The 25377-nt window shown below is 43.9% G+C and overlaps 1 protein-coding gene across 6 annotated transcripts; it reads right to left on the reverse strand.

Annotated features, from left to right (window-relative positions):
• On the reverse strand, positions 1-25339 carry COPS7B (COP9 signalosome subunit 7B). 6 transcript variants are annotated; one of them, XM_026006260.2, is made up of 8 exons: positions 18407-18787; positions 13698-13773; positions 10979-11067; positions 9099-9301; positions 6933-7056; positions 5236-5260; positions 4543-4552; positions 1-1434 (listed from the first exon to the last, which is right to left on the reverse strand). In XM_026006260.2, the coding sequence occupies exons 1-8, from the start codon at positions 18662-18664 to the stop codon at positions 1302-1304; spliced, it is 918 nt and encodes a 305-aa protein (XP_025862045.1). In that variant the 5' UTR covers positions 18665-18787; the 3' UTR covers positions 1-1301. The 6 variants fall into 6 exon arrangements, with proteins under 6 accessions (XP_025862045.1, XP_025862040.1, XP_025862044.1 ...); XM_026006255.2 differs by lacking the exons at positions 4543-4552; positions 5236-5260 and adding an exon at positions 25112-25339 and having other exon boundaries at positions 6951-7056; positions 18407-18584; XM_026006259.2 differs by lacking the exons at positions 4543-4552; positions 5236-5260 and adding an exon at positions 25157-25323 and having other exon boundaries at positions 6951-7056; positions 18407-18584.
• Positions 25340-25377: the final 38 nt, after the last annotated feature.

Genomic DNA, 25377 nt, shown 5'->3' on the forward strand with positions numbered 1-25377 from the left:
TACATTAAATCTACACTTTTATTTTTTGTTCTAAAATGTGCTTTTGTCTCTCATCGAACTTTAATATCAGTCCAGGACCTCCACCTCCCCTTTAAAAAAAAAAACAACACACGCACACAAGCACACACGCCACCCTCCAACCAGGTGAAAATTCCCCGGCGATTAGTCTATAACAAATATTGACACAAAGGGGAAAAAAAGCATGTTGAAATGTATTAGAATCAGAACCTGTACAAAAAAAAAAAAAATTAAAATATAACCTGAAACTGTTCAAGTTCAGAAAGGCTAGTCAAGTCCTTTTCTCTTGCCAGGAGAATGCCATCATTGGTGGGCTCTGGGTCATCAGCCAAGGAGGGGTGGAAAGAGAGACAGAAGCAGCAGCAGGTCCTTCACCAGACAGAGTGCCCTCGGCACTACCATCCCCAGCTCAGCCATCGCCGGGAGGGATAAAAGATCTTGGGAGAGCAGGTGTCAGCAGACAGTCCTGGGCAGCAGCTGGGGCCTTCACAATGAAAACCAGTCTGCATAGTCAGGGGGCAGCAGGAAGCATGGCCAGCAAAGAACACCAAACAGGAAGAAACTTCTGCCACCTAGCAGACCCACAGCAACCTCCACTGGTGCTCAGGTACCAGAGGTTAGTCAACCCAGTGCTCCCAACTAATGAGAGATTAGAGCTGGGCTTAAGAGGCTGAAAACCCGCAGGTTTAGTAAACATAACCCAGCATCACATCCCTCCATGGCCTGATCGGAGCTTCCAACAAGGGATAAGGTAGGAGAGGGGAAAAAAAGCATTTGATACCTGGCTAGAGATCACCTGCACCAGTGTGGGTACTGTGGTACACGGGGCTGGAGAAGACATACCCTCCTCCTCACTCAGAGAGGAGCCTCCTCTGTAGTCATCCCTGTGGGCTGGCTAAAGCTGCCTCCGGCTTATGACCAGCCTGACAAAATGACACGGAGCAAAAGAAAAACTGGGAGGGAGACAAGCCCTTAAACAAAGACAAGAACCTCCTGGAAGGAAGCTGGGCAGTGTCTGACCCTGTTGGGATGGCATCAGTGGAGCCCCTGAGTCTGAAGGAACAACTGGGGGGAAGAGGGAGCAGGTGAGGAAAAGATGAACGGTTCTTCTGGAACAGTACCAACAGGGTGGGAGGCGCTGGTGAGGGGATGGGCAGGTCTGGAACTCACTGAAGGTAGAGAAGGGAGGAAATAGGCCCTCGGTGTCCCCTCCCCACCTGACCCAGGCCTGGTGAGTGCCAGCTGCCCCAGCCGGCCCTAGTGGCGGCTGGAGACCAGACCTTTCACTTTGGACATCTTCTTGGTGGGCTGCCTCTGCTCGGCATGAGGGGGACACTCCCGTTCAGCCAACTGTTGCTCCATCTCCTGAGCCGAGGAGGAGGCGGTGGCTTTGAGTGTCTTCTTAATGTTGGTAACCTGAAGGGAGACACAGAATTAGTGTGCTCAGCCTGTAAGTGCCAGAAACTCATTGACTCTTGTTCTCACTGTATTGGGGGCCACCCAGGGAAGAAACCAGAATCCTCTACAAGAAAATCTGAGATTATCTTCAGAAACCCAGATGAAGAGAAGCAAGAAGGGGGTACTCGTAGAAGACACATGGAAATGAGTCAAGCAAAAAATGGAACACTTGCTTGGTTGAAAAGAGGGAATAAGGCAATGGAAGTGGGACCACCTGGCAGAGAGGTACAACACAGCAGGTGAAAGAAAGCACTGGTTCAAATGGCCTTAGAAACAAAAAGGGAGGGATCCCTGGGTGGCGCAGCGGTTTAGCGCCTGCCTTTGGCCCAGGGCGCGATCCTGGAGACCCGGGATCGAATCCCACATCGGGCTCCCGGTGCCTGGAGCCTGCTTCTCCCTCTGCCTGTGTCTCTGCCTCTCTCTCTCTCTCTCTCTCTGTGTGTGACTATCATAAATTAAAAAAAAAAAAAAAAAAAAGAAAGAAACAAAAAGGGAGCCCTAAGAATGCTATAGTCAGTTAACTACATTCATGTATTGAAACTAAAAATATTTTCACAGGAACTCTGGCAATACAGCTCCATGAGCCTTCTTGAATAAACAGCTAGCGGATGAATTTCAGCCAACCAAGTAACAAGTGACGAAAACATAGTAAAAGGACTGGCAAAACACAATTACACCAATTTTCAACATATGCTTCTTTACTTAACAAAGGAGGGCTCAAAACGACTGAAGCAACTTCTGAACATTTTCCACATCAGAACATGTATCCTTGGTATCCTCTGTGTACCGTTATCATGAATACTCTACAATTTTTAAATTAGTCCATTTGCTTTTCACTTATGTACAGTGCTGCTATGAACAGTCTTCTATGTTCACCTGTTCGTACTTTTATGAACAGCTCTGGAAGACATATTACTAGAAGTGAGCTTTCCAGATCAAAGGGTTGGCACATTTTACATTTTAACAACTATTGCTATCTTGCTTTTGAAAAGAGATGACACCACCTTCTACTTCTACCAACCGTGCCCTCCTGTGCTTGTTTACATACACATTCCCCAGCACCAGTTCTAAAAGATCTTTTATGCTTTTGCCCCTCAGCCAGCTGAAAGGAAGTAAAAGGGGAGGAAAAGCATTCAAAGGAATAGGAGGTAAAGATGCTTCCCCAGTTCGATGATCCCTGTGTTCTCTGGGAAGCACGCTTGGTTTTCTATAAAGAAAGGAGGGAGTTGTCAGGGTCAAAAGTTCTTAGCAGTCAGAAAACCAGGAGCCTGAGTAAGAGGCAGTCCCAACACAAAGAAGAAATAATGCTATGACTGAGGCCAATGCCAGGCTCCTGAAAGAGATTTATAATCTGCAGAATGAGCCTTGACTAGATTAAAACTCATCTTTTATTTTGTTTTTTGTTGTTGTTTTGCAACATAGGAACAACCATGCCCTAAACTGCTGTCACCTCAATTAACACCACAACCTTTCTGAAAGGAGTGTCAATAGAGGATTGTGAACTGGACAGTAAATACAGAGGGCATCCTAAGTCAAGTGTGGCTTCATCCAGTGTCTTGCCTGTTCAAGACATGCCATCTCCAGACACCAGGATGGCTCAGTCGGTTGAACATCTGCCTCCTGGAATCCAGCCCTGAGTCACTGGGCTCCCTGCTCAGCGGGTAATCTGCTTCTCCCTCTCTCTGCCCCTCTCCCTGCTCATGCTTATGCTCATGTCCACTTTCTCTCTCCCAAATAATTTTTTTAAAAGATCTTAAAAAAAAAAAAAAAGATATGCCATCTCAAATCCCAGGCACCCCATCTCTAGGGACTCACTGCTGCTTTCGTATCTCTTATTCAAGAGTTACTTGGGGATACAGTGAGAGAAGAATCTGAAGCAAATGGATGGCTTGCTGCCTTCTCATAAAAAAGAGGTATATTTGGGGACGCTTGGGTGGCTCAGTGGTTGAGTGTCTGCCTTTGGCTTGGGGCATAATCCTGGAGTCCCGAGATCAAGTCCCACATCAGGCTCCCTGCATGGAGCCTGCTTCTCCCTCTGCCTGTGTCTCTGCCTCTCTCTCTCTCTCTCTCTCTCTCTCACTCTGTGTCTCTCTTAAATTAAATTAAATTAAATATAAAATAAAAAATAAAATAAAATAAGGTATTTGGTTTATTTCAAGGCGTATTTTGGCCACCCAGGCAGGTCCACCAAATACACCTGTTTTGGCCACATAGAACAATTGTGACAAGTCTACTTCTTTCACAGAGCCACTCTTCAAATGGTGACATATATCCCCACAGACTTGTCTTCCTTGGCCTAAATGTCCCTGGCCTCCTCTAATTTTCTTGAGTTGCTAGCTTGCAGGTCATCCATATCTCATTACCCCAGATGACCCAGAGTTTGTCAAGTCCTTCAAACCATTGGCCTCAGTAACTTTCAAATGGGACTGTACCTGCTAACAAGACTGCAGCCTAACTCCATTAGAGACCTTAAATATTCAGACAAAAGGAGTGTGAAGAGCCTCCAGGGGAAGACCATTTTTGGATATGCAGCAAAGGTGGACAAGAGGAAGGAGAGTCACAGCTAGAAAGGTCAAAGATGAATGAGGAGAGGTGAGAGGTGGGGAGAATGACCCTTTAGGATGAAGCAGATGCCAGACCACAAGATCTGTCACTAACTTAACTCCTGGAATTCTCTACAGAATGGAAAAAAACTTCTTTTGCCCAATTATGGTTTGTTATCTACATGCCTGGAACATGGCCTATTTTGTGAATATATATATGGCAAGAGCCATATACCGACATTCTGCAGAACCTGACATAAGCACATTCAAATATAAAGAAAATACACTCCAAAATCAAATATAAGTGAGAAGGTATTTTGTGATGCTTCGACTAATCATGACCTCCTCTCCAGAGTGCTTGCTCAGAAACAATGAAATAACTCATAATGTTATTGTTCCTATACTGGAATTGTAACTAATATGCGTTATTTCTGTGAGAAGCTAAAAGGAGAGAGAATATTCTCAAGCAGTTTATGATAGGACTGACTTTATTAAGGGGAAGGCCCTGGAAGCTAATATTCACCAAAAGAATGCTGTTATAAGATTTTGGGGTTAAAAAAAAAACAAAACCAAACAAACAAAAACATCTTTTCCCTCCTAGGACAAGCAATCTAATTTCAGGACAAATAAAAGATCAACTTAGTTGAGAAAATGGCTAAAAAAGTTGGGTTAAGAGTAACAGAAGCATAAATACAAGCAGAACAGGACAGAATTACACCTTTGTTCTTGGTAGATTTGTTTTCTTTTTAAGTCAACCAACAGCCTTCCATGCGCCAGATGCTGGGGAACAATCAGCATCCTACACTTAGTATCCAGATTACAGGTTTACTGAATGGGAAAGGGATAAGGCTCTGGATTTTGACCATGCTGTCTCTTATTATTACCCCAAATGTCTCAAATTATTACCGCCACCTGGTGGCAGCATCAGACTCTGCCAGCAGAGTAACCACAGCTGTAGTTTTCCAACAGTTGGCCTCTGATAACAAATCCATGTGCACTGGCTCTCTCTTTTTCAATAACCATAATTTAAAGAGCCCATACTGTTCTCTAAGTATTGGTCATTCCTCAACATCAGTCAGCATCTTCTTTTATCAGATGCAAGTAAACTTGAGCCGTTCAAAATTCTGAAATTAGTATCATTCATTTTTTGCTAGTGAGCAATTCAAACCCACCACCTACCACACAATTAGCAACAGTCTGGGCACAGTGGTGCCACCAGCAGTGATCAGGCTCCTCTTGGGCTACCAACCATGTTAAACTGTTACACTGGCTACCCCAGGTCAGTGGGCGCATTTCACCTCCAAACTTCAACTGTATCCAGGGTTTAATTTATAAGTAAGAATCAATGATAGGAGAGAGTGGTTAGACACTTCCTACTTTGCTTAGACATCAATCCCAGACAAAGAGGCCACCATACTCAACAGGGAGGATTACAGAGCTTATTAGAGAAAGCAGCAGGCTTACCATCCTAATTGAACTTGTTGGCTAATGCTAATGTAGTTCAGACTTCTTTGGCTAGAAGTAGGGTTAAAAATTAAACAATGCACGGAACATTCACAGACTCCATATATACATATACTATGTAGGGGCGTGTGTGTGTATCCAAAATAAATATGTTCTAGTTCATGAAAAGTAGAGTTCAGCAATCCACAGACACACAGAGCATACCAGAAATATTCAGGACAACAAATAATTTGAGCACCTACTGTGGGTTAGGCATGTGACAAGGAGCTAGTCTTATAAAGAAAGATAAAGAAGACAGATTTTATTATCAAGGAGTACATATAACAGAGTAAGGGAAACTTTCAAATTCTACAAATTCCCCTTTATTTTTTTAAATTTATTTTTTATTGGTGTTCAATTTGCCAACATATAGAATAAGACCCAGTGCTCATCAAGTGCCCCCCTCAGTGCCCGTCACCCAGTCACCCCCAACCCCCACCCACCTCCCTTTCTACCACCCCTTGTTCGTTTCCAGAGTGAGGAGTCCCTCATGTTGTCTCCCTTTCTGATATTTCCCACTCATTTTTTCTCCTTTCCCCTTTATTCCCTTTCACTATTTTTTATATTCCCCAAATGAATGAGACAATATAATGTTTGTCCTTCTCCGAATGACTTATTCAAATTCTCCTTTAAAAGGCACATCTACTTATTTCTTATGTTTCTGGGTCCCCTTCTGCCATACTCTTGGACACATGACTTACAAAACTCATCAAATACCATGTACACTTCAAGTTCCATCACACTAGAAAAGGACTTTCGATGCTAAACTTTTTATCTTATGGGCTCCAAATTCTGAAGTCGCTTCACAAGTGTCCAGGTCACAGGCACACAAGCTCCCATTAACTGAAGGCTAGAGCCTGTGTTCCGGAGAGGCTAAAAGTGTCCAAACAACCAGGTGTCACTACAACCACAATCACACACATCTTCACTTGCATTTCATCTGCCAAATGTTTCCCCTTCCTTTTTCAACACGAAATCTATCATGCATGTTCAAAGGTTGCAACATACATATATAGCTTAGAGAATAAAATGCAGACTGTGCACCCACCACACAGCTTCAGATACAGAGCAGAACTAGGGCTTTGAAGCCCCAAGTGCCCTCGCTCTGCTCCTGCCCCCCCCTCACCCCCTCCACCCCAATGCTAACCACCACCCTTTCATTTTCTTTAAGACCCACTCCCTTCTGCTCTACAGCTGCAAAGTACACAAGTACTATAGAATGACAACATTTTCCACTCTCAAGCCTGCTCACCCTCCAGTGACCAGGAACCAGAAAGAAGACAGCATCAAAAGCAGGGACCATCCTCATCTGTAGCTCATTAGCCCACTGCCTATTTGCTGGTGACTGTTGCACCTACACCAAGAACCACAAGAGGAAGGAGCAAACATGGATACCCTGGAGCAGGTAACAGACATTCTCTTCCTTACCTCTGCCTCTACCTGCTGCTGAGTTCGGCTGTGGTTCTCCTTGTACTGGTTGGCTCGCAGAACTTGCTGCTCGATGCCTAGCAGAACCGCTTCGCAGCCATCGCACCTACAAAGGAGGTAACCAGCCCTGAGCCACAGAAAGGCCTGAGGCTCTCCTCCAGCCTCCCAAACCTCCATCCCCAACTCCTGATAGGGACTTCCTTTAACACCGTGTCTGCCAAGGAAGGCTCTTGCCCTATACTCCTTCCAAGACCAGTGTTTCTGGATATATAACACAGAGCACCTGGAGATAAACATGAGGATGTGGGATGGTTTCCTAGAACACAGCTTGAACGTCAACCTTTGTATCCCATGGGAAAGGTTTACAGAATGTGCCACTAAGGAATTTGGACAGTCCTTACAGGTAGCACAGATTCACCACTTTTCTCAACAGAAAAAAATGATTTTCTAAAGACTGCCCCTTTTCTCAGAACCCTGTTACTTTTGGGGCACTTGGGTGGCTCAGTCGGTCAGTTAATTGATTTTGATGGCTCTTGATTTAGGCTCAGGTCATTATCTGAGGTCATGGGATTGAGCCCCACATCAAGCTCCACATTCAGTGTAGAGTCTGTCCCTATCTCTCTTCTCCTCCCCCTGCTCCTCTCATTGCTCATACTCTCTAAAATAAATGAATAAAATGTTAAAAAAAAAAAAAGTTTGTTACTCCCTAATTTCCATCCCCCTCATTATTTCATTTCTCCACTTAATTTCAAAACGTTAAAACCTAAAAAAAAGTTGAAATAGTACTACGAATACACATTTACCCTCTATCTTAAAGTCAGTAACTGCAAACATTCTGCTGTATTTGGAGTACTGCTCTACCTAACAATTCTATTTCAAATCTAACTCCAGTGACTCCACAAAAGCTTTAAGAATCTGTACTAGTAAACATTCTGGGATGGGGTTAGGATGGCACCTCTGGGTGGAAACACGGCGAAGCCACACTCTGGGCATGAAAACAGCATCAGTCATCTCAAAGATGGAGTAAGGCGGCTGATGAAGTAGGACTCGAAACCTAGATTTGTGTGCCAGGGAACTTTCACGGGAGGGGGTGTTTTCTAAGTTTATTTCCTATTTATTCTGACTGAACACTTTTACAATCTTTTGAAAGTTCCTGCCTGTGTCAGATGTTATAAAGGGAAGGTGTCTTGGGCCAAACTTTGAGACAGAACCTGGGGTAAGGAGTGGACAGCACATGCCCTGGGAATAGTAGCTGAAGTGAAGGAAGCTCCGAGGGGTTTGGACAGGGGGTCAGGGAATCAAAGCTGGGCCATTCATTCCTGGAATGTTTCAGTCTGTTTTAAAGAAGACAATTTCTCTACTCCTCTGGACAAAGCTTGCTCACCCTGCTTCAATGATTTCCAACACCACCACGTGCCTGCCTGGGGACATGCTCTCTTCACCTCCAACTATACCTGCTCTAACCTTGCCCTCCTTCAAAACTCAGCAAAACCCTCTTCAACTAGGCCTATCTGGCTTTATAAGCTCCCAATCATTTTCATAACTCCATAACAAATCCTTGTAGAATGTCCAAAGCTCTTGCAATCATCAAATCACCATTAAAACAGAGAACATGCAAATATCCCACTTCTTTTTATATTCCAGAATATGGTTATCAAATAGTCTGTGACTGTGCTTCAAATTAGAATAACCCATTCCTTGTCTTTACTATCCCTCACAATGTTTCACCAACACTAGCCCAATGTTACTGACTCAACTGTATGTGGGTTCTCAAATCCACAGAATCTGATCAACACTAACTTCCTGAGCTTAGTCAAACTTGGAAGCTGACTTTGCAAAGCACTGGATCCGTGTCACACTGCTAGGCTTCAGCTTTAGAGGCTGTAGCTGCTGCTATTAAATAGTCCCCTCCCCACCACCAGGAAGAGAATAATTTTACAACCAAGGCCCTGGGAGACCTGCAGGGATTCCTGCTGCCATACAGCTCTGGTCACAAATGCAGCCCCACTCCCTAGCATACTGTCCTAAGGCTCCAGCTCCCAAGCAGCCCCAGCTGATACCAGGAAACAACATTTCCCCAAGCGGAGGCACAAAGGGCATATGTCCCCCTACCTAACAAGAGGGGACCCCTCCTTTTTTCAGCCTCACCATTCATGCAAGGTCTTGACAATATTATTGATATCCTTCTTTCGGATGTCACGGCCAATGCAGAAATCCACTTCCAGCAGCTGGTTTCGCTGGTCTAGCTTCCCCTGGATGATATCAGTATAGACAGCCTCAATGATGAGGTCTTCCAGTTCCCGGAGATTCCGCATCTCCAGGTCCTTCAGCAGCACAGAGTAGGGTATACACTGCAGATAAAACCATGTGATATTTACAAAAAACACTGATGAGCACTAAAGAAAATGCAGGTGTACACCTGTCTCAGGGGTTTGGGAAATGCAATCTGGTGAGCTGTGAGACCTATGGGATCCAAACAAGACCCACAGCACCCAGGAATGCATTCTCCTAGATTCTCTACCTCCTGGACTTCATCCAGCCTTTAGCTTTCATGTCATGAAGCACTCTTAGGAAGCGTCCCAGAGGAGAAAGGGAAATATTCGGGGTCTGCCACTCTGCCACCTTCTGGAAGCTTGCAGACTCGACATAAAATGCCAGATCATCACAAAACTCCAATTTCACACACTGGAGAGAACTGGCTGCCGCCCAGAAGAGTACAAGCAAAAAAGTTTGCAGGTTAACATATCTACCCATAGGTGGCCAGTGGGTACTGCCAGCTTAGAGGTCATCCTGAAGTTTTTATCTGTTTTCTCAGACTCTTGCAATCAATATCAATTCCCCAACAATAGTCCCTTGTTGAGCTATATACCAACACTTTGCATTTATTCAAGAAAACTGTATATCTAAATATCCAGTTTTCTAGACATATCACTACTAGTTTGGAAGCTAACAAAGCAATCTAATCTCAAAAACAGACAAGAGGAAGAGGTATACAAATAAAAGAGTAACAGCAAACATACCTAGAGGGGTTTTCTATGACTGAAGGTCTGAAACCCAGGGATGTAGATGGGCTTATAATGACAGGTTGCAAAAATTTTTTAAAAGTTACTCCTACTTTTTGCTACACTTGGGGAAGTCCATGATCAGGCCAAAATAAGGGGTGGGAGGCCATTTCCTAAGAAAATAGGCCTCCCACCCAAATTGCCAGGCTGAGAATCACAAATTTGTTATTAGACCAAGGAAAATGATCTGAGCAACTGAAATGGCAATGCAATAACAAATCTACATCTCTCAAGCTCAATTACAAAGGGGAAATGCAAAGAGCAAACCCCTTCCAGTGACAAAGCCCCACAAAAACTTAGACAGTTATGCCAGGATTAGGTGGAGAGCCAAAATCAACTGTAAATTAACCAAATCTGGATCTTCTTTGTTAATGGCTATGAGAAGCTGGCTGCAAGGCCTCTTGTAAACTGAGTAGGGCAGAGAACTCAGAGATATGATGGAGTGGTTATCTTACAGAAAGTTAGGATCTAAAGATAGCATATAAGGCAAAAATTCTGATTAGGATAATTAAGCTTGATAATTTCCAGAAAAAACCAGCATATTAAAAATCTAGCTCAGTAAGTCCAACATAGCAAAAGTCTTTCCCCCAGCACTGGTACAGTTCACTGTGCAATGAGCAACAGATGAAGTGGTTAACTTGCCTTAAGATGTCCCCCTGTTTGAAAAACTATGAATCTTCAAACAGCAGCCTCCCTTTGGTATGGCAAAATGCTCAAACCAAGTGAGTCACTGTAGCACGCCAGAGCTGAGACCTGCTGATTCACGAGGCATACTTTTCCTGAATGAAATACAAATACTTGTCTACACTATTTTAATTGTTACCTTCATCTCTTTTGTCCTTTGCCAAGAAAATTTTATGCATTCATGATATGACTACCGTGCATAAATGGGAGCTCCTGCACTGATGCCAGTGTGACACCTGCCTAAGGGTGAGGAGCAAGACAGGAAAAAGTTCGGCACTGTACCTTCATTCTTGACGCCAAGCTCACAATGGTAAGGTGTTTCAGCTTGTTCTGCTGAGCTGTGCTCAGTTCTGGCAGGCTCTCCTTGTTGGCTGCTCAGTCCCACCCACCAAAAAAAATCAAGACACAAATAAAATTAGAATTTCTTTATGGAATAAGCTCACCATCTCCCCACACCAAATCTACCATTGATTCACTGTCATGACTCTGCACTTATATTCATGAAATGAATGTTCTATGAGCACCCCCTGTCTTCTCTGGAAGACTATGTACTCCTGAAAAGACAGGCATGAACGCACAAAATGATAGGACAATCATCTTAATGGAATACTATGTGTGCCCTATGTGACATTCAAACTTAGTCAGCATGTCTTCACTAGGAATCTGTTATGTGCAATGCCCCGTCTTAAGTGATTCAGAAGAGGCAAGGAGGGATAAGATGGCCTTGCTGGGGCTGCTACGCTATACAACCCCAGGGATAACAGCCACCAGGACTTGTGCAACCCCAGGGCCTTGGACTGGTTCTCGGTCTTACAATCAGTTATTTCAACAGCTATAGGTATAAGACAAGAACCACCAGAAAAAAAGGCACAAACTACCAGAAGAGAGTAAGAGGCTGAGGAGGAGGGGGGAGGTAGGAGGGAAAAGGAAAGAAACAGAGAAAGAGAGAGAGCAAGTGAGCACAATCACCTTGCGAGGGACAGGAAAGAAAAAGAAAGGTGGAGTTTGAGATGAGCCTTGAAGAACAGGCAAATTCTAATAACAGTAATGATAACAACAGCAATGGCTGAAGCTGCAGGGCCCATGTACACACACATCCAGTCAGTCCTCACAACATTCACAAGATAGATTCCAAATGTCTTCAATTCCTTATCCATAATCCTGGATTCCAAAAAGGTGAATCTAAACTGATTTTCTTGAGCATGCTGCCGAAATTCATCTGGTGGCAATTCCTGACCTCAGCTGAAGCAGGCTTTTAATCCCACTTGTTGTAAATCTTCATTTGTTTAGCTGCAAGACTATGGATGTGTTTTTACTACAGGTGCTGCCCACATCTTGGAGGTGTTACATAAAAAGGTATATGCATCATATCACCTCTTTAGAGTCCCCAAAATTCTAATTTCTGAAACATCTAGCCCAAGGAGTGCAGGTAAAGGACTGTAGACCTCTATTATTACTCCCATTTTACAGATTAGGAAACTGAGGTACAGAAGATTATTTAATTTGCCAGAGGACACATAATTAGTGAAGTGGAACTAGAATATAATTCAGGCAGTCTGGTTCCAGGGTCTGTACAATGTTGTCCCTTTAGTGAGGATGGAAACAGAAGACACACTGGAACAAAGTGAAAGTCAGAAAAAACTGGCACATGGCAAATCATCCAGAATGACACAGCACAGGGTAAGTAGAAGTGACCAGGAGTAAAGAAAGGGAAAAAGAAGTCTGGGATATAGTAGGGAAGGCCCTGAGTCATACCATTAAAATAAACTACCAGGCTCTGTCATACAAAAACTAGGGAAGCCAAACAAAAATGGCTTGAGTGGAAGGTAAGTTAGTGTTTAGTAACCTCATCCCAGACACTTAGGATCCTAATATAAAATGACTCAAATGATCGGAGTCCCTGGCTGGCTTAGTCAGTGGAGCATGCAATGCTTGATCTCGGGGTTATGAGTTTGAGCTCCATGCTTGGTGTGGAGAAGGAAGGAAGGTGGGAAGGAAGGAGGGAGGGAAAGAAGGAAGGTAGGTTCAAATGACTTACAAAAGAGAATGGGCTAAATATGTCGTATTAGAGTACAGAAAGTTAAAAATGACTACAAAGATGTAAAATATGAGGACGCCTGGGTGGCTCAATGGTTGAGCGTCTGCCTTCAACTCAGCGCATATTCCTGGAGTCCCAGGATCGAGTCCCGCATCGGGCTCCCCACAGTAAGCCTGCTTCTCCCTCTGCCTATGCCTTAGCCTCTCTGTTCTCTCATAAAAAAATAAAATCTTTAGGGATCCCTGGGTGGCGCAGTGGTTTGGCGCCTGCCTTTGGCCCAGGGCGCGATCCTGGAGACCCAGGATCAAGTCCCACATCGGGCTCCCGGTGCATGGAGCCTGCTTCTCCCTCTGCCTGTGTCTCTGCCTCTCTCTCTCTCTCTCTATCATAAATAAATAAAAAAAATAAAATAAAATAAAGAATAAAATCTTTAAAAATAAAAACATGTAGAGCATGGATGTCTATGAAATAAGTGAAAACAGATACAATATTGTGTACATAACTGAATGACACCTACATAATAGAAAGTACAAGGGAGAAAAGTCCAGCACCATAATGCTAACTGCAGTTTAAGGCTGATATAAAACTATGAATGACTTTGTGTCCGATTTTCCAAATTGTCTTCAATATAATGATATTATTCTAATAATATTTAGGACACTTAAGTACTTTACAAGTGGGTATTCTGACACTTCACAACATTTCAAGTGTTCTACAAACACTAGTCCTCAAGAATCTCATCTGGAAAATAAATAAGGAGTATATTTACACATGAGCATAAACACAGTCCTCCTTTTACCATGCGAGGTCACCTACAGTACACAGTAAAGTGCAAAACAGCCAGGTCAGAAAGCTCCCATCCCATGCTTTATATGCCAGACCTCAGTGATCCTCATGGAGGCAACATGTCCAAATAGAATGACATAATTAAGAAAAGTCTTTGGAATATCTTAACCGACTCACCTATGTAATCTGGATATGTCCCATAGGCGAACAGGTTCAGCAACTGCAAATATGCAGCATTAGCTCCTTCTGCAAGCTGAAGGGAGGGAAAAAACAGTTCACAGATCAAGCTGTCTACTAATCACTGCAGTGTTTAAGCAAAGGGTGATAATCATGTGCTACAGTTGACTGTTTTTACTAGATGGTCCCCGAGGTCCCCTCCAATTCTGATTCTCTGGGAAAAAAATAAATAAGATTTATTTAATTTTAAATTTAATTTATCTCTCTCAGGAATACCTGTTTTACACTCCACATAGTGTAAAATAGCATGCCTAAGCAACTGCTTTTGTCACACACACCCACAAAGCAGTAAGTATTGGGAGCAGTTCAGGTTTTCTTAGGAGTTCCTTGCCACTAAGACAAAGACTAGAGGGGCACCTGGGTGGCTAGGCCAGTTAAGCATCTGACTCTTGATTTTTGCTCAGGTCATGATCTCAGAGCATCTTGAGATTAAGCCCCATATTGGACTCCATGGTCAGTGAGGAGTCTGCTTAAGGATTCTCTCTCCCTCTGTCCGCCCCCACACACAAAATAAATAAATCTTTAAAAAAAAAACAAACCAAACCAAAACAAAGACTAGAACAGCCTTTAAAAAAATTTTTTTTTCATTTGTTTGAGACAGAGAGAGAACACAAGCGGGGAGGAGAGTCAGAAGGAAAGGGAGAAGCAAACTCTCCACTGAGCAGGGAACCGATGTGCTCCATTCTAGGACCCTGAGATCATGACCTGAGCCAAAGGCAGACGCTTAACCAACTGAGCCACCCAGGCGCCCCAAAAGATTTATTTATTTCTTTGAGAGAGATAGTGAGCAAATTAGAGAGAGAGAGAGAGAATGAGAGAGAGGTAGTCAGTCCTCGAGCAGGGGGAGAGAGAGAGGCAGACTCCCCACTGAGCAGGAAGCCAGATGCAGGGCTCAATCCATGACCCTGGAATCATGACTTCAGGCAAACGCAGACGTTTAACCAACTGAGGCACCCCTAGAGCAACCCTGTCAACACATCAGGTTGGAGTGTACAACATGAGCGACTATCAATCCAAACTGAATAAAGTGTAGGGTAGATTCCAGGTTTCAGGACTACATGAATAGTATGAATGCTGAGAGAGATTAGAATAGCATAAAGTGTAACAGAAGAGCCCAGGTGGGAGAGGAAAGCACAATATCAGGCAGTTCCAAATAAAAATGTTCATTAAAATTACTTATTCTTTTAAAAAAATGTACTTGGGATGCCTGGGTGGCTCAATGATTGGTCATCTCCCTTTGGCTCAGGGCGTGATCTCACGGTCCCGGGACTGAGTCCCACATCGAGGTCCCCACATGGTTCCCGCTTCTCCTTCTGCCTACATCTCTGCCTGTCTCTCTGTATCTCTCATGAATAAATAGATAAGATCTTTAAAAAATGTATTTATTCCCCACTAATGTGGATGGCAAAGAGACATCTGTAGAAGCAAAACAAAAAGAGATATTGCTCTGCCTGGAATTGCTCTGCTCTACTGTCAATTAACTGGGTGTTTCTTTTACTCACAAATATATATTGGACACAAACAGTAATACTACTTAATTTAAACTGTCTTTTTAAAAAAGTTTCCAAGGAGCACCTGGGTGGCTTAGTCGGTTATGCATCTGACTCCTGATTTCAGCTCAGATTGTGAGATCGAGCCCCACACCAAGTTCCACATTGGACATGGAGCCTGCTTAAGATTCTTTCCCTCTCCCTCTGCCCACCCCCCACTTGCTCTCTAAAATAAATAAATGAATCTTAAAAAAAAAAATTTTTTTCCAAAAACTACATCTATCATTTCAGACCACTGAAAAGCAACTAAGATTCCCAGCTCACATGTGAAAAAAAAACAAACCTGGGGAGATAGAGATAATCTGCTCAGCACCCTCACAAGAACTCTGGCTTCCTAATAACCCAGTCTACCTTCTCAGGTTATCAACAACCTCTTGAGATCTAAAACAGACAAGGAAGAGACCATCAAATCTAGCCCCTACTTTCAGACAATTATAAAACTAATCCTAAAAGACTATTTTCTCTAGAGCAGATGCTCCAAAACTTCTCCCACTAGCCTAAATCAGTGTCTTTCTCATTTTAATTTTCATTCATCTCCTCTCAGCCAATCTTCCATAGTTATGAGACAACCACTTGGCATATTCATTCAGGCTTTTCATGAACCTGAAGGAACATATTACCCCTTTGTCATCTCTTCTGTTGAAAAAAATGATGAGCTATCAAGCCATAAAAAAGACATGGAGGGAATTTAATGCATATCACTAAAAGAAGCCAATCTGAAATGGCTATATACTGTATGATTCCAACTATACTGACATTCTAAAAAAAGTCAAAACAAGGAAGAGGGTAGAAAGATCAAAGGTTGCCAGGGACTGAGAAGCGAGGGAGGGACAAATAGGTGGAACACAGAGGATTTTTAGGGCAGTGAAATTACTCTGTATGATACTGTAATGGTAGACACATGTCATTGTACATTTATCCACATCCACAGAATGTACAACACCAAGAATGAAACCTAATGTAAATTATAGTCTGGATGATAATGATGTCAGTGTAGGTTCCAAACTGGTAGGGGTTATGGGTAAAGGAAGAGGCATGCATGAGGGCAGGGATATACTGGAAATCTCTATACTTTCCTCTCAATTTTGTCGTGAACCTAAAACAGCTCTAAAAAAATAAAGTCTAGCACCTGGGTGACTCAGCGGTTGAGCGTCTGCCTCCTGCATAGGGGGTGATCCCGAGGTTCATGGATAGAGTCCTGAGTCCCACATCAGGCTCCTTATGGGGAGCCTGCTTCTCCCTCTGTCTATGTCTCTGCCTCTCTCTCTCATGAATAAATAAATACAATCTTTTTAAAAAATAAATAAATAAAGCCTAGGGGTGCCTGGGTGGCTCAGGTCATGATCCCAGAGTCCTGAGACTGAGCCCCATGTTGGGCTCCCTGCTCAGCAAGGAGCCTGCTTCTCTCTCTCTCTCTCTCTCTCTCTCTCTCTCTCTGCCTGCTATTCTCCCTGCTTGTGTTCTCTTGCTCTCTCACTCTCTGTCAAATAAAATCTCAAAAAAAAAATTTTTTTTAATAATGTCTATTAAAAAAATAAACCTACTTTAAAAAAATTTTCCTTATAGGATTTCTTTTAGATCTCTGATAAATTATATTTTTACTAAAAGCCTACTGTGTATCAGACTACATATTAAGCGCTGAGGAAACAATGGGGAGCACAACAGACCTACCCTTCGGAGCTTACAGTCCAACAAGCTAGGCTGACATTAAATAAAAATTCATGGAGTGCCTGGATGGCTCAGTTGGTTAAGAGTCAGACTCTTAATTTCAGCTCAAGTCATGATCTCAGGGTTGTGAGACTGAGCCCCACATCAGGCTCCATACTGCGTGTGAAGCCTGCTTAAGATTCTCTCTCTCTCCCCAACCTCTTAAAAAAAAACTTCACAATTAAAACATAAAAGTGGCTTTTTCTGTCTCCATCTATAACAGGAAGACAAGATGATGCCAGGTTCATACATCAGCAATGGAGGGTCATGGAGAACTGCTCCAGGTTCCTCATCAAGAGAAATAAGATGTGCAGGAGCGAAGTCCCATAATCCAGAGGTTCACATCTCTGCCATGAGGGGTTAATTCACCACAAGACTGTGGACATAGAGCCAGTAACTGATGGCAAAGGTGTCCTAACAGTCATGAAGTACAGAACCAGGCAGCAAAAGCCAGCCACTTCCTATATGTGGACCACCATCGACATGAATGCCCAGGCCACCTTCTGCCACATGGCATACACAATCCACGAGAACAAGCACCACAGTGATCTGTGCATGGAGTCCACCCCCAGAGCTAGTGCCATCCTGGGCAGCCAAAGAGAAGTTGTGATGGTAAAGAGGAAGCTGACCCACCCTCCAAGAGCTTCTGAGCACAACCCCCAATGTAATAAAGCTGTTCCTAGATTTTTCAATCAATCAATATAAAAGTATCAATAGATAAATGTAAAAGTATCCAAAGTGAGAAGCAGAAATTGAGAAGTAGAGGTTGCTTTACAACTCTGTTTTACCTAATCATTCTTCACCAATCTTCTCACGTTTAAGGCACAACAATCACAACTAAATACCCAGTTTCAATAACAATAAAAAACAGAAGCAAAGTAAAAAAGGACTACTTCCCAGCTTTTCCTCGTATTTTTTTACACATCCACTTAGCATAACATTGCCATTTTCAACAAGACAATATATTCCTTCTTCATGCCCACCTCATGTTCAATAGCAACCATTTTCTGCTTCATATATACCTGACCAATCTTTTTGTCTCTATGTGCATTGGAGGTTTTTTGGTCCTTGCAAATGCCTGAAACTACTCCTGTTAAGTATCAGCAATGCTTATACTCTACTTCTTATTTATCAAGTTCAAGTGGATTTGTCCCCTACCTTTCAAATTATTGGCAACCCAATCCAATTTACCCCAAGTTGAGATGAAAATATTGACAAGAAAGAGCCCAAAACATCATCCTTACTCTCTTTCCCTCTTCTCCCACATTCCCATCCCTCCCTCAACAGTGCCCCCCACAGGTCCACAATGCTTCAGTACTGAAATTCCCTAGGAACCTGGATAATCACAGGAAAGTTTAGAACAAAGACAGAGAAATTGGAAACTGCTCTTACCTCCTGCACATTGGCCAGCTCCAGCAGTTCTCCAAAGACATATACTCCAGGAGCTTCCAAGACTTGGCTTATGAGAGCAGTGAGGGCTGAGCCACTGGTACCTTTGGCTAGTAAAATAAACTGTTCCAGGAGGTTACTTGAGGGTTTCTGTTCACCTGCCATTCTCTGGCCTTGAGATCTGTCCAAAAAAATAAGTGTTTCAGCCATTCTTCCTTCTCCTTTGCAAACTCTATGCTTAGTTAATGCCATATCAGACATCAGAATACTTTAATCTTAATAGTATTCAAAAAAGCAAAACAGTCCAGATGCTACAGCCTCTTTGTGAGATGGGTAGGGTTCCACCTGGTGTTAAAGGGATTGTGTCCTTGCTCAGAGGTTTGAAACACACTTAGGAAAAACCATTTCATTCATCCTCATGTGGCTGTCTCCCAACCACAGCACCCTCTAAGCCCTTAAATCTGACAAGACCCAAAGAAACACAGAGGAGTTTCTCAGTAACTGTTTTAGATCTACTTCACTTATAGATTCTATTTAAGAAGAAAAGAATTTTGCCCATACACAGAGGCGGCAGATGTAAGCAAAAGCGATCAGTCACAGCTTATGGTGTGTTATTAAAACCCCACCTATAGCCAGATATAGAGAAGGAAAACCACAAAAAGCATACAGGAAAGATGTCTCATTGGATCAAAGATGTCATATGAGCCTAGGAAAAGGGGGAAAACCATACTGAATGATAAGCAACATAATCAAACTAAGAAAATACATGCTGTGTAAGTCCATGAGGAAAATCCCTCTATTTGACCTCCTGCTGCTTATGTGATTTTTACCAAACATGACTTTAGAATTTGTACAAAATCTCAAAAAAATAACAAAAAGATTTGAGAAAATGAAGATGTTGTATTGCCATCCTGAAGACATTAGGGGAGGGTGGTCCCTCAATTTTATAATCCAATTACATGCTGAGTGTACCCCAACACACACACTGCATACCTACTCTGCAGGACTCCCGTATGAGAAAAGACTACTCTACCAAGAACGACACATTTTGGGACAGTGCGACAAAAAGAAGAGGTAAAATAAAGTGAGGAAGAGAACAATTCAAAGTATAGTTTGGTGTAAGAGAATCCGAGTTTTCCTGTGGAGGCAGACAGAGCAGCAGTCCTTTCACAGTGGGAGAAAAACAAGCACGGAGCCTCACTTAGGGTTACATAAGAATGTCTTGTCGTAAACAGAAAAGTGAAGCGCTAGGGAATAAAGTTGCTGAGGAGGGAAAGGGAAAGAGGAGAGAGACGGGGGTAGGGTGGGAAAAGGCGGGAGAGAGGTGATGGAACGAAAAGTTCCCTTCCCAGCGGACACGTGTGGAGACTGAATGGAAGGGCGTGGGGTGGAGAGGGAGCAGAGAAATGGACAGAAACTTCGGTCCCTCAAAAAAAATCTCGGCCTGAGGCGCAAAGCCTGCAGGGGCAAAAGGGTAAGGAGGCGTTGAAATTCGCTTTTTTCTGAAGTGGGAGGGCCGGAGGAGGCGGCTAGGGACACAGGGGAGGTGAATTCGCGTCGTGCGGGGGCGCTATTCTGAGGCACAGCAGAGGGGCAGAGAGGCAGCTTGTGGGGGTGGGGAAGCGAGAACCGCCTCGGTAGAGGGACCGAGGGTTGCAGGCTTGGGTGGACTTCAGGGCGGGCGGCGTGCTCCAGGGAGGGCCGCGGGTGCGGAGTGAGGGGCCGCGGGGCGCGCTCCCCGGGGCGGGGCCGGAGCCGTGTGGCCGCGGGTTTTCCAGGGGGCCTGGCGCCAAGCCAGACGGCTGGGACGAGCCTGGCGCGCCGGGCCCCGCCCTTTCACCGACCCCTACCTGGCCTCACCTCCTCTCCGTCCTCTCGGTCGCTGGCTCGGCCTCCCGGCGCCTGTCCGCAGGTTGTCAAGCGTCCATGATCGGCCCGGCGTCCGACGCTTTTCTGCCTCCGCCGACCCGTTGCCCTTGCGGCTCCCCCGGAAGCCTCCCGCCGCTGCACTCGAGTTCCGCCCACACTAGGTTCCCCCCACGGCGTTGGCAGCCTCAGACCTCCGGTGGGGCCTGGGCCTGGGAGAGACCTCCGAGGTGGGTCGAAGCCCGGGAACCGGGTGGAGAGGAGCCTGAGGAGGCGAATGCAATCCAGGCAGTGCTGGGGCCTGGCCAACAACATCACCCTGCGGCGCCCGAAATTCACCCCTTCGGCCAAGCTTTACCCCTCAGGAGCTGCCTACGGCGGCTGCGGCTCCCCCGGATGCAAAGACATAATAAGTGTAATAACGACCGCTTATTGAGCGTTTTCCCATGTGCCAGATGTGTACATTGTCTCGCTGAATAAACTCTAAGCTTGAAAATCCAAAAACCAGTAAGTGGCAAAGTCGGCTTGGGACCCCGGGCTCTGGGAAGCCAAAGACCATATTCGTGATCTCTGTTCAGAAAAACGTTTTAAAATAAGATGGAAAAAAATAAAAATAATTAAAATAATAAAATAAAATAAGCAAGATGAGCAGCCCGGGTGGCTCAGCGGTTTACGGCCTGATCCTGGAGACCCAGGATCGAGTCTCATGTCAGGCTCCCTGCATGGAACCTGCTTCTCCCTCTGCCTGTGTCTCTGCCTGTGTGTGTGTGTGTGTGTGTGTGTGTGTGTGTGTGTGTGTGTGTCTCATGAATAAATAAATAAAATCTTTTTTAAAAATAAAAAATAAAATAAGCAAGAGATGGGCTGAGCCAACAATGGCTCTGTGAGCAAAATGACATATGTGAGGTTGCATCTAGTACTTAGCAACTCTCCTGGAAGATGGCTAAGAAATGCTACACAGCTGAACCCTTAAGCTGGTTTCTTTAAAGTATACATCACAGACTTCCTGGTCTTAAAGACAAGGAAAAAAGCCCTATTTGCCTTTGGTGAATTAGAGTGCAGAAATCAGACAGATGCAAAGGAGCCTAGCACCAACCCACTGATTTATGCAAAAATGTCTTGTTCTAATTTCTATGTTCTGGCAGATTATATAAAGAGAAGACAAGATTCTTGCCCTCAAAAAGCTTCAGTGTGGGGGCGCCTGGCTGGGTCAGTTGGTAGAGCATGCAACTCTCAATCACCAGTCCTGAGTTCAAACCCCATGTTGCGCAAGAAGCTTACTTTAAAAAAAAGAAGAAAAGAAGAAGAAAAGAAAAGCTTCAATATGTTAAGTGCTATGAGAAAGATATGACAATACTTTAGAAGCATAGAAGAGAGTATGTTGGGGAAGAGAAAACAGGCATCTTCCAGACAAAAAGGGAAGAAGAAGAAAAGGTGGCCGACCATAGTCACAGAGGCTTGCCCTGTGCAAAAAAGAAACCCAGAGTGTCTGGAATACAAGGCTCAGGTTTGAGAAATGAGGGCTACAGACCTGGAGTCAGGTCATCAACGGTGTTATAAACCACACGCACAGCACTATACCCAGTAAATATCGTAATACTGCAAAGTCCCTACCTGGGATAGCCCACAGCCCTGGAGAGAGACAAACCTGTCTGGCTATAACAGCCAGTTGCCATAGGCACCCTAGAACTACAGATTAAGGCTCTTCTCCTGCCTGTGCTCTGGAAAAAGGTGATTTAAAGCAGGGTTCTGGAGATGAGGCTTGAGTTGAACATGGAAGAATGAGCAAGCAAATCACAAAAAGTATAAGCCATGTAAAGGAGTTATTATTTTATCTTGAGGGTGCTGGGGGGGGGGGCAGAACTTAGGGCTTTTAACCTGTGGAGAAGTGTGAATAATTGCCACTTTAGAATGCTCACACTAGCTGCTATAAGAATGGATTGGGGGATCCCTGGGTGGCACAGCGGTTTAGCGCCTGCCTTTGGCCCAGGGCACGATCCTGGAGACCCGGGATCGAATCCCACGTCGGGCTCCCGGTGCATGGAGCCTGCTTTTCCCTCAGCCTATGTCACTGCCTCTCTCTCTCTCTCTCTCTCTCTCTCTCTGTGACTATCATAAATAAATTTTAAAAAAATTTTAAAAAAAAAGAATGGATCGGATATGGAGAGAGCGGGAAGCAGGGAAACTCTTGAGGTGATTGATATAGTACAGAAAAGAGTTTGTGAGATCCTGAACAAAGACAGTGGCAGTTGGGCATGAAACAGAAGGAACGTGGCAGGAGGCATTTAGACTATGGAATGTGTCCGATGTGCTGACCAGCTGAATGCAGGGATAGGGAAGAAGGGTATCACCCAAGACTCTGGCTATTCACTCAGAGGTGATGTTAAGTAAATGGGGCTGCAGAGGAAAAAAAGCAAATTTGCGGTAGTAGGAAGATAATTAAGTTCTGTTTGAGTTCATAAATATTCTAGCAGTACTTCCACTTCTTCCAGAATAATGTTCAGACTCCAGGGCTGCAGAGAAATCCCTTCTCAGTATGCTTCCCTCCAACCTTTCCAGCTTTGGCTCGTCCCACCCTCTTACAGCCAAAACCCCAGGCCTTCCTATGCCCAACACAACTTCCACCTTCCCTCTCTGACACCAGGGCCTATGCTCAAGCTTGCTCTCCATCCTTTTTTGCAATGCTCTTCCCATTTTTGCCTGTTAAAATCCTACCAACCCTGTAGGCAGAGATTTCCTAAACTCAATGCAAAAAAGCACTAATCATAAAAGAAAACACTGAACTACTATACTACATTATAATTTAGAATTTCTGATTATCAAATGACACCAATGCAAGACTGAAGAGGCAAGCCACAGAGCTAGAAAAGATATTCATGAAGCCTGTATCAAAGAACTCCATATCCAAACTTCATAAAGAACTACAAATCAGTAAGAATAAGTAGACAAAAAGCCCAATTTAAAAAGTAGGGAAAAGACTTGAACAAGCACTTCACAAAAGAAAACATTGAAATAATTAAAAAGCATATGAAAAGGTGCTCAACATCAGAGACAATGTAAGAAAAGACTGTAAGAAGGTACCACATTTATAGCCAAAAGAGCTAAAGTTAGAAAGACCTCTAAGACCCTGGTTGTTTTTGGTTTTTTTTTAAGATTTTATTTATTTATTCATGAGAGACAGAGAGAAAGAGAGGCAGAGACAGGCAGAGGGAGAAGCAGGCTTTACGCAGGGAGCCTGACTGGGACTCAATCCTAGGTCTCCAGGATCATGCCCTGGGCTGAAGGCGGTGCTAAACCGCTGAGCCACCCGGGCTGCCCAAAGAACCTGTTTTGACAAGGATAAGAGTCAACTAGAATTTTCTTACATTGCAGGTGAAAGGGAAAATGATACAAACACTTTGGAAAACTGACATACTGTTGCTGATCATATGCATACTGTACAAGCCAGCCATTCCTCTCCTAGAAATAAGTGCAGTCTACAAAAAGAAACCTATAAGAATGCGCATTGCAGCTTTAACAAAAGCCAAAAACTGTTAACTGATTTACGAATTAAAAGAAAAAAAAGCTACTGCTACATACAACATGGATGAATCTCACACACACACACAAAAAACACACAACTGATGAAGAAAAAAAGCCAGGCTCCTACTGTACATACTGTATGATTACATTTAAGTGAAATTCACAACAAAACTGATTTATGGTAATAGAAGTCAGAATAGTTCTCGGGATGGGAGGATGCAGTGCTGATTGGGAAGGGGCACAAGGCTGCCAGAAATGTTCTATATTTTGATTTGGGGGGTGGTGACATAGATGTATACATATGTAAAAACTGTGCCCTTCCTGCATGTCATACCTCATGAACAAAAAAATTTTAAGATAAAGTTTAACAGGAAAAAAAAAAATCCACCCATCGTTCAAATTCAAATGCCACCTCCTCCATCAAGTTTTGCCAGCTGGATCTGATCTTTCCATCAGAACATCTGTAGCATTCTGATGACCTTTCCTTTATGACATTTATTGCAGTTCATCTTGAATCTCAGCAGAGTCTCCTTTTTTTCCTAACTAGATGGTTATCTTCCTGGAGGCAGTGACAATGCCTTTTCACCCTTTACCGGAAACCTGAAAAGGCTCTTTGTTGAATTACATGGAAGGAAAAATTGGGTGGGTGCCCAGATGGGTGAAAGGGGGACGGGAAGAGGAAGGAAGGCCTCGGAAAAGAGACAGGAGATGTCCAAGGAAACCTTAGCTTACGCTACAATTTTACCTAGTTCCTGAAATCACATTAAATGTCACCTTGAGCAACAAATAACAAATCAAAACACTAAGTCCTTCCTAGACTGAAGATAAACAAACATCACACTCCTTCACTTACAGGAAATCCACCAAAATGAATGCTTACCTAACCTCTGGGTGTTTCAACCTGGATGGGGATACTTCACTAAGGAAAATAATAATCACACAGCCATGTTGCTAAAAATATCGCCACCTCAGTGCGGTGTAAACAGCCCAAACTGAGGGTCAGGGGACTTAGAGCCGAATTCTATAACTCTGTCCCAAGTTGCTGTAACCAGTGGACGATCGCTTCGCCTCTCTGGGGCCTCAGTTTCCTCGTATGTAAAACAACAGAGGGTGGTTTGGCAAATTCTCTTAATATCCCTTCCGGTAGGGAGAGTCTGAGTATACGATCCATATCTCTCCCAGCCCAACGCAGGAGCACACCAGAAACCCCTGCAAAACAAGTAAAAGGCGCCCCAGACCAACAAACAAGCACGATTTAAAGGAGTCATTTTATCTTCCGTGGTTTAAACAAGTGTTTTTGTTTGTTGTTTGCAGCCTTACCATGATTTGCAGGAGATTTCTGAGTTCCATGTAAACAGATGTTACCTCTCTGTGGGCTGTCATCCTCTTCTGAGCGTTAAGGGGGTCTTCCCGCCCAGGTTCAAGTCTCCGAATTCAGAAACCCCCAAAGCTGAGGGAAGGTTTACGAATTTGCGCACACTGCGCGGCACACTGGAGTCTAAGTTACAGAGGAACAGGGTGCAGGGAATGCTGGGATTTGTAGTCCCCGGCCCCCTTTGTTGCGTGATGGGATCTGTGGTCTCCCG

The sequence above is a fragment of the Vulpes vulpes genome, chromosome 9 (genome assembly GCF_048418805.1).
Source record: "Vulpes vulpes isolate BD-2025 chromosome 9, VulVul3, whole genome shotgun sequence".
Lineage (NCBI taxonomy): Eukaryota > Metazoa > Chordata > Mammalia > Carnivora > Canidae > Vulpes > Vulpes vulpes.

What these genes read in the sequence shown, in the direction of transcription:
- COPS7B (XM_026006260.2), bottom strand. Translation starts at nt 18,664, where the DNA reads ATGTCTGATATGGCATTAACTAAGCATAGAGTTTGCAAAGGAGAAGGA. An exon ending in GTCAAGACCTTGCATGAATG is followed by an intron (nt 7,057 to 9,098) that starts GTGAGGCTGAAA and finishes CCTCCTTTGTAG; the next exon opens with GTGCGATGGCTGCGAAGCGG. An exon ending in AGGTAAGGAAGAGAATGTCT is followed by an intron (nt 5,261 to 6,932) that starts GTTACCTGCTCC and finishes CATGGTTGGTAG; the next exon opens with CCCAAGAGGAGCCTGATCAC.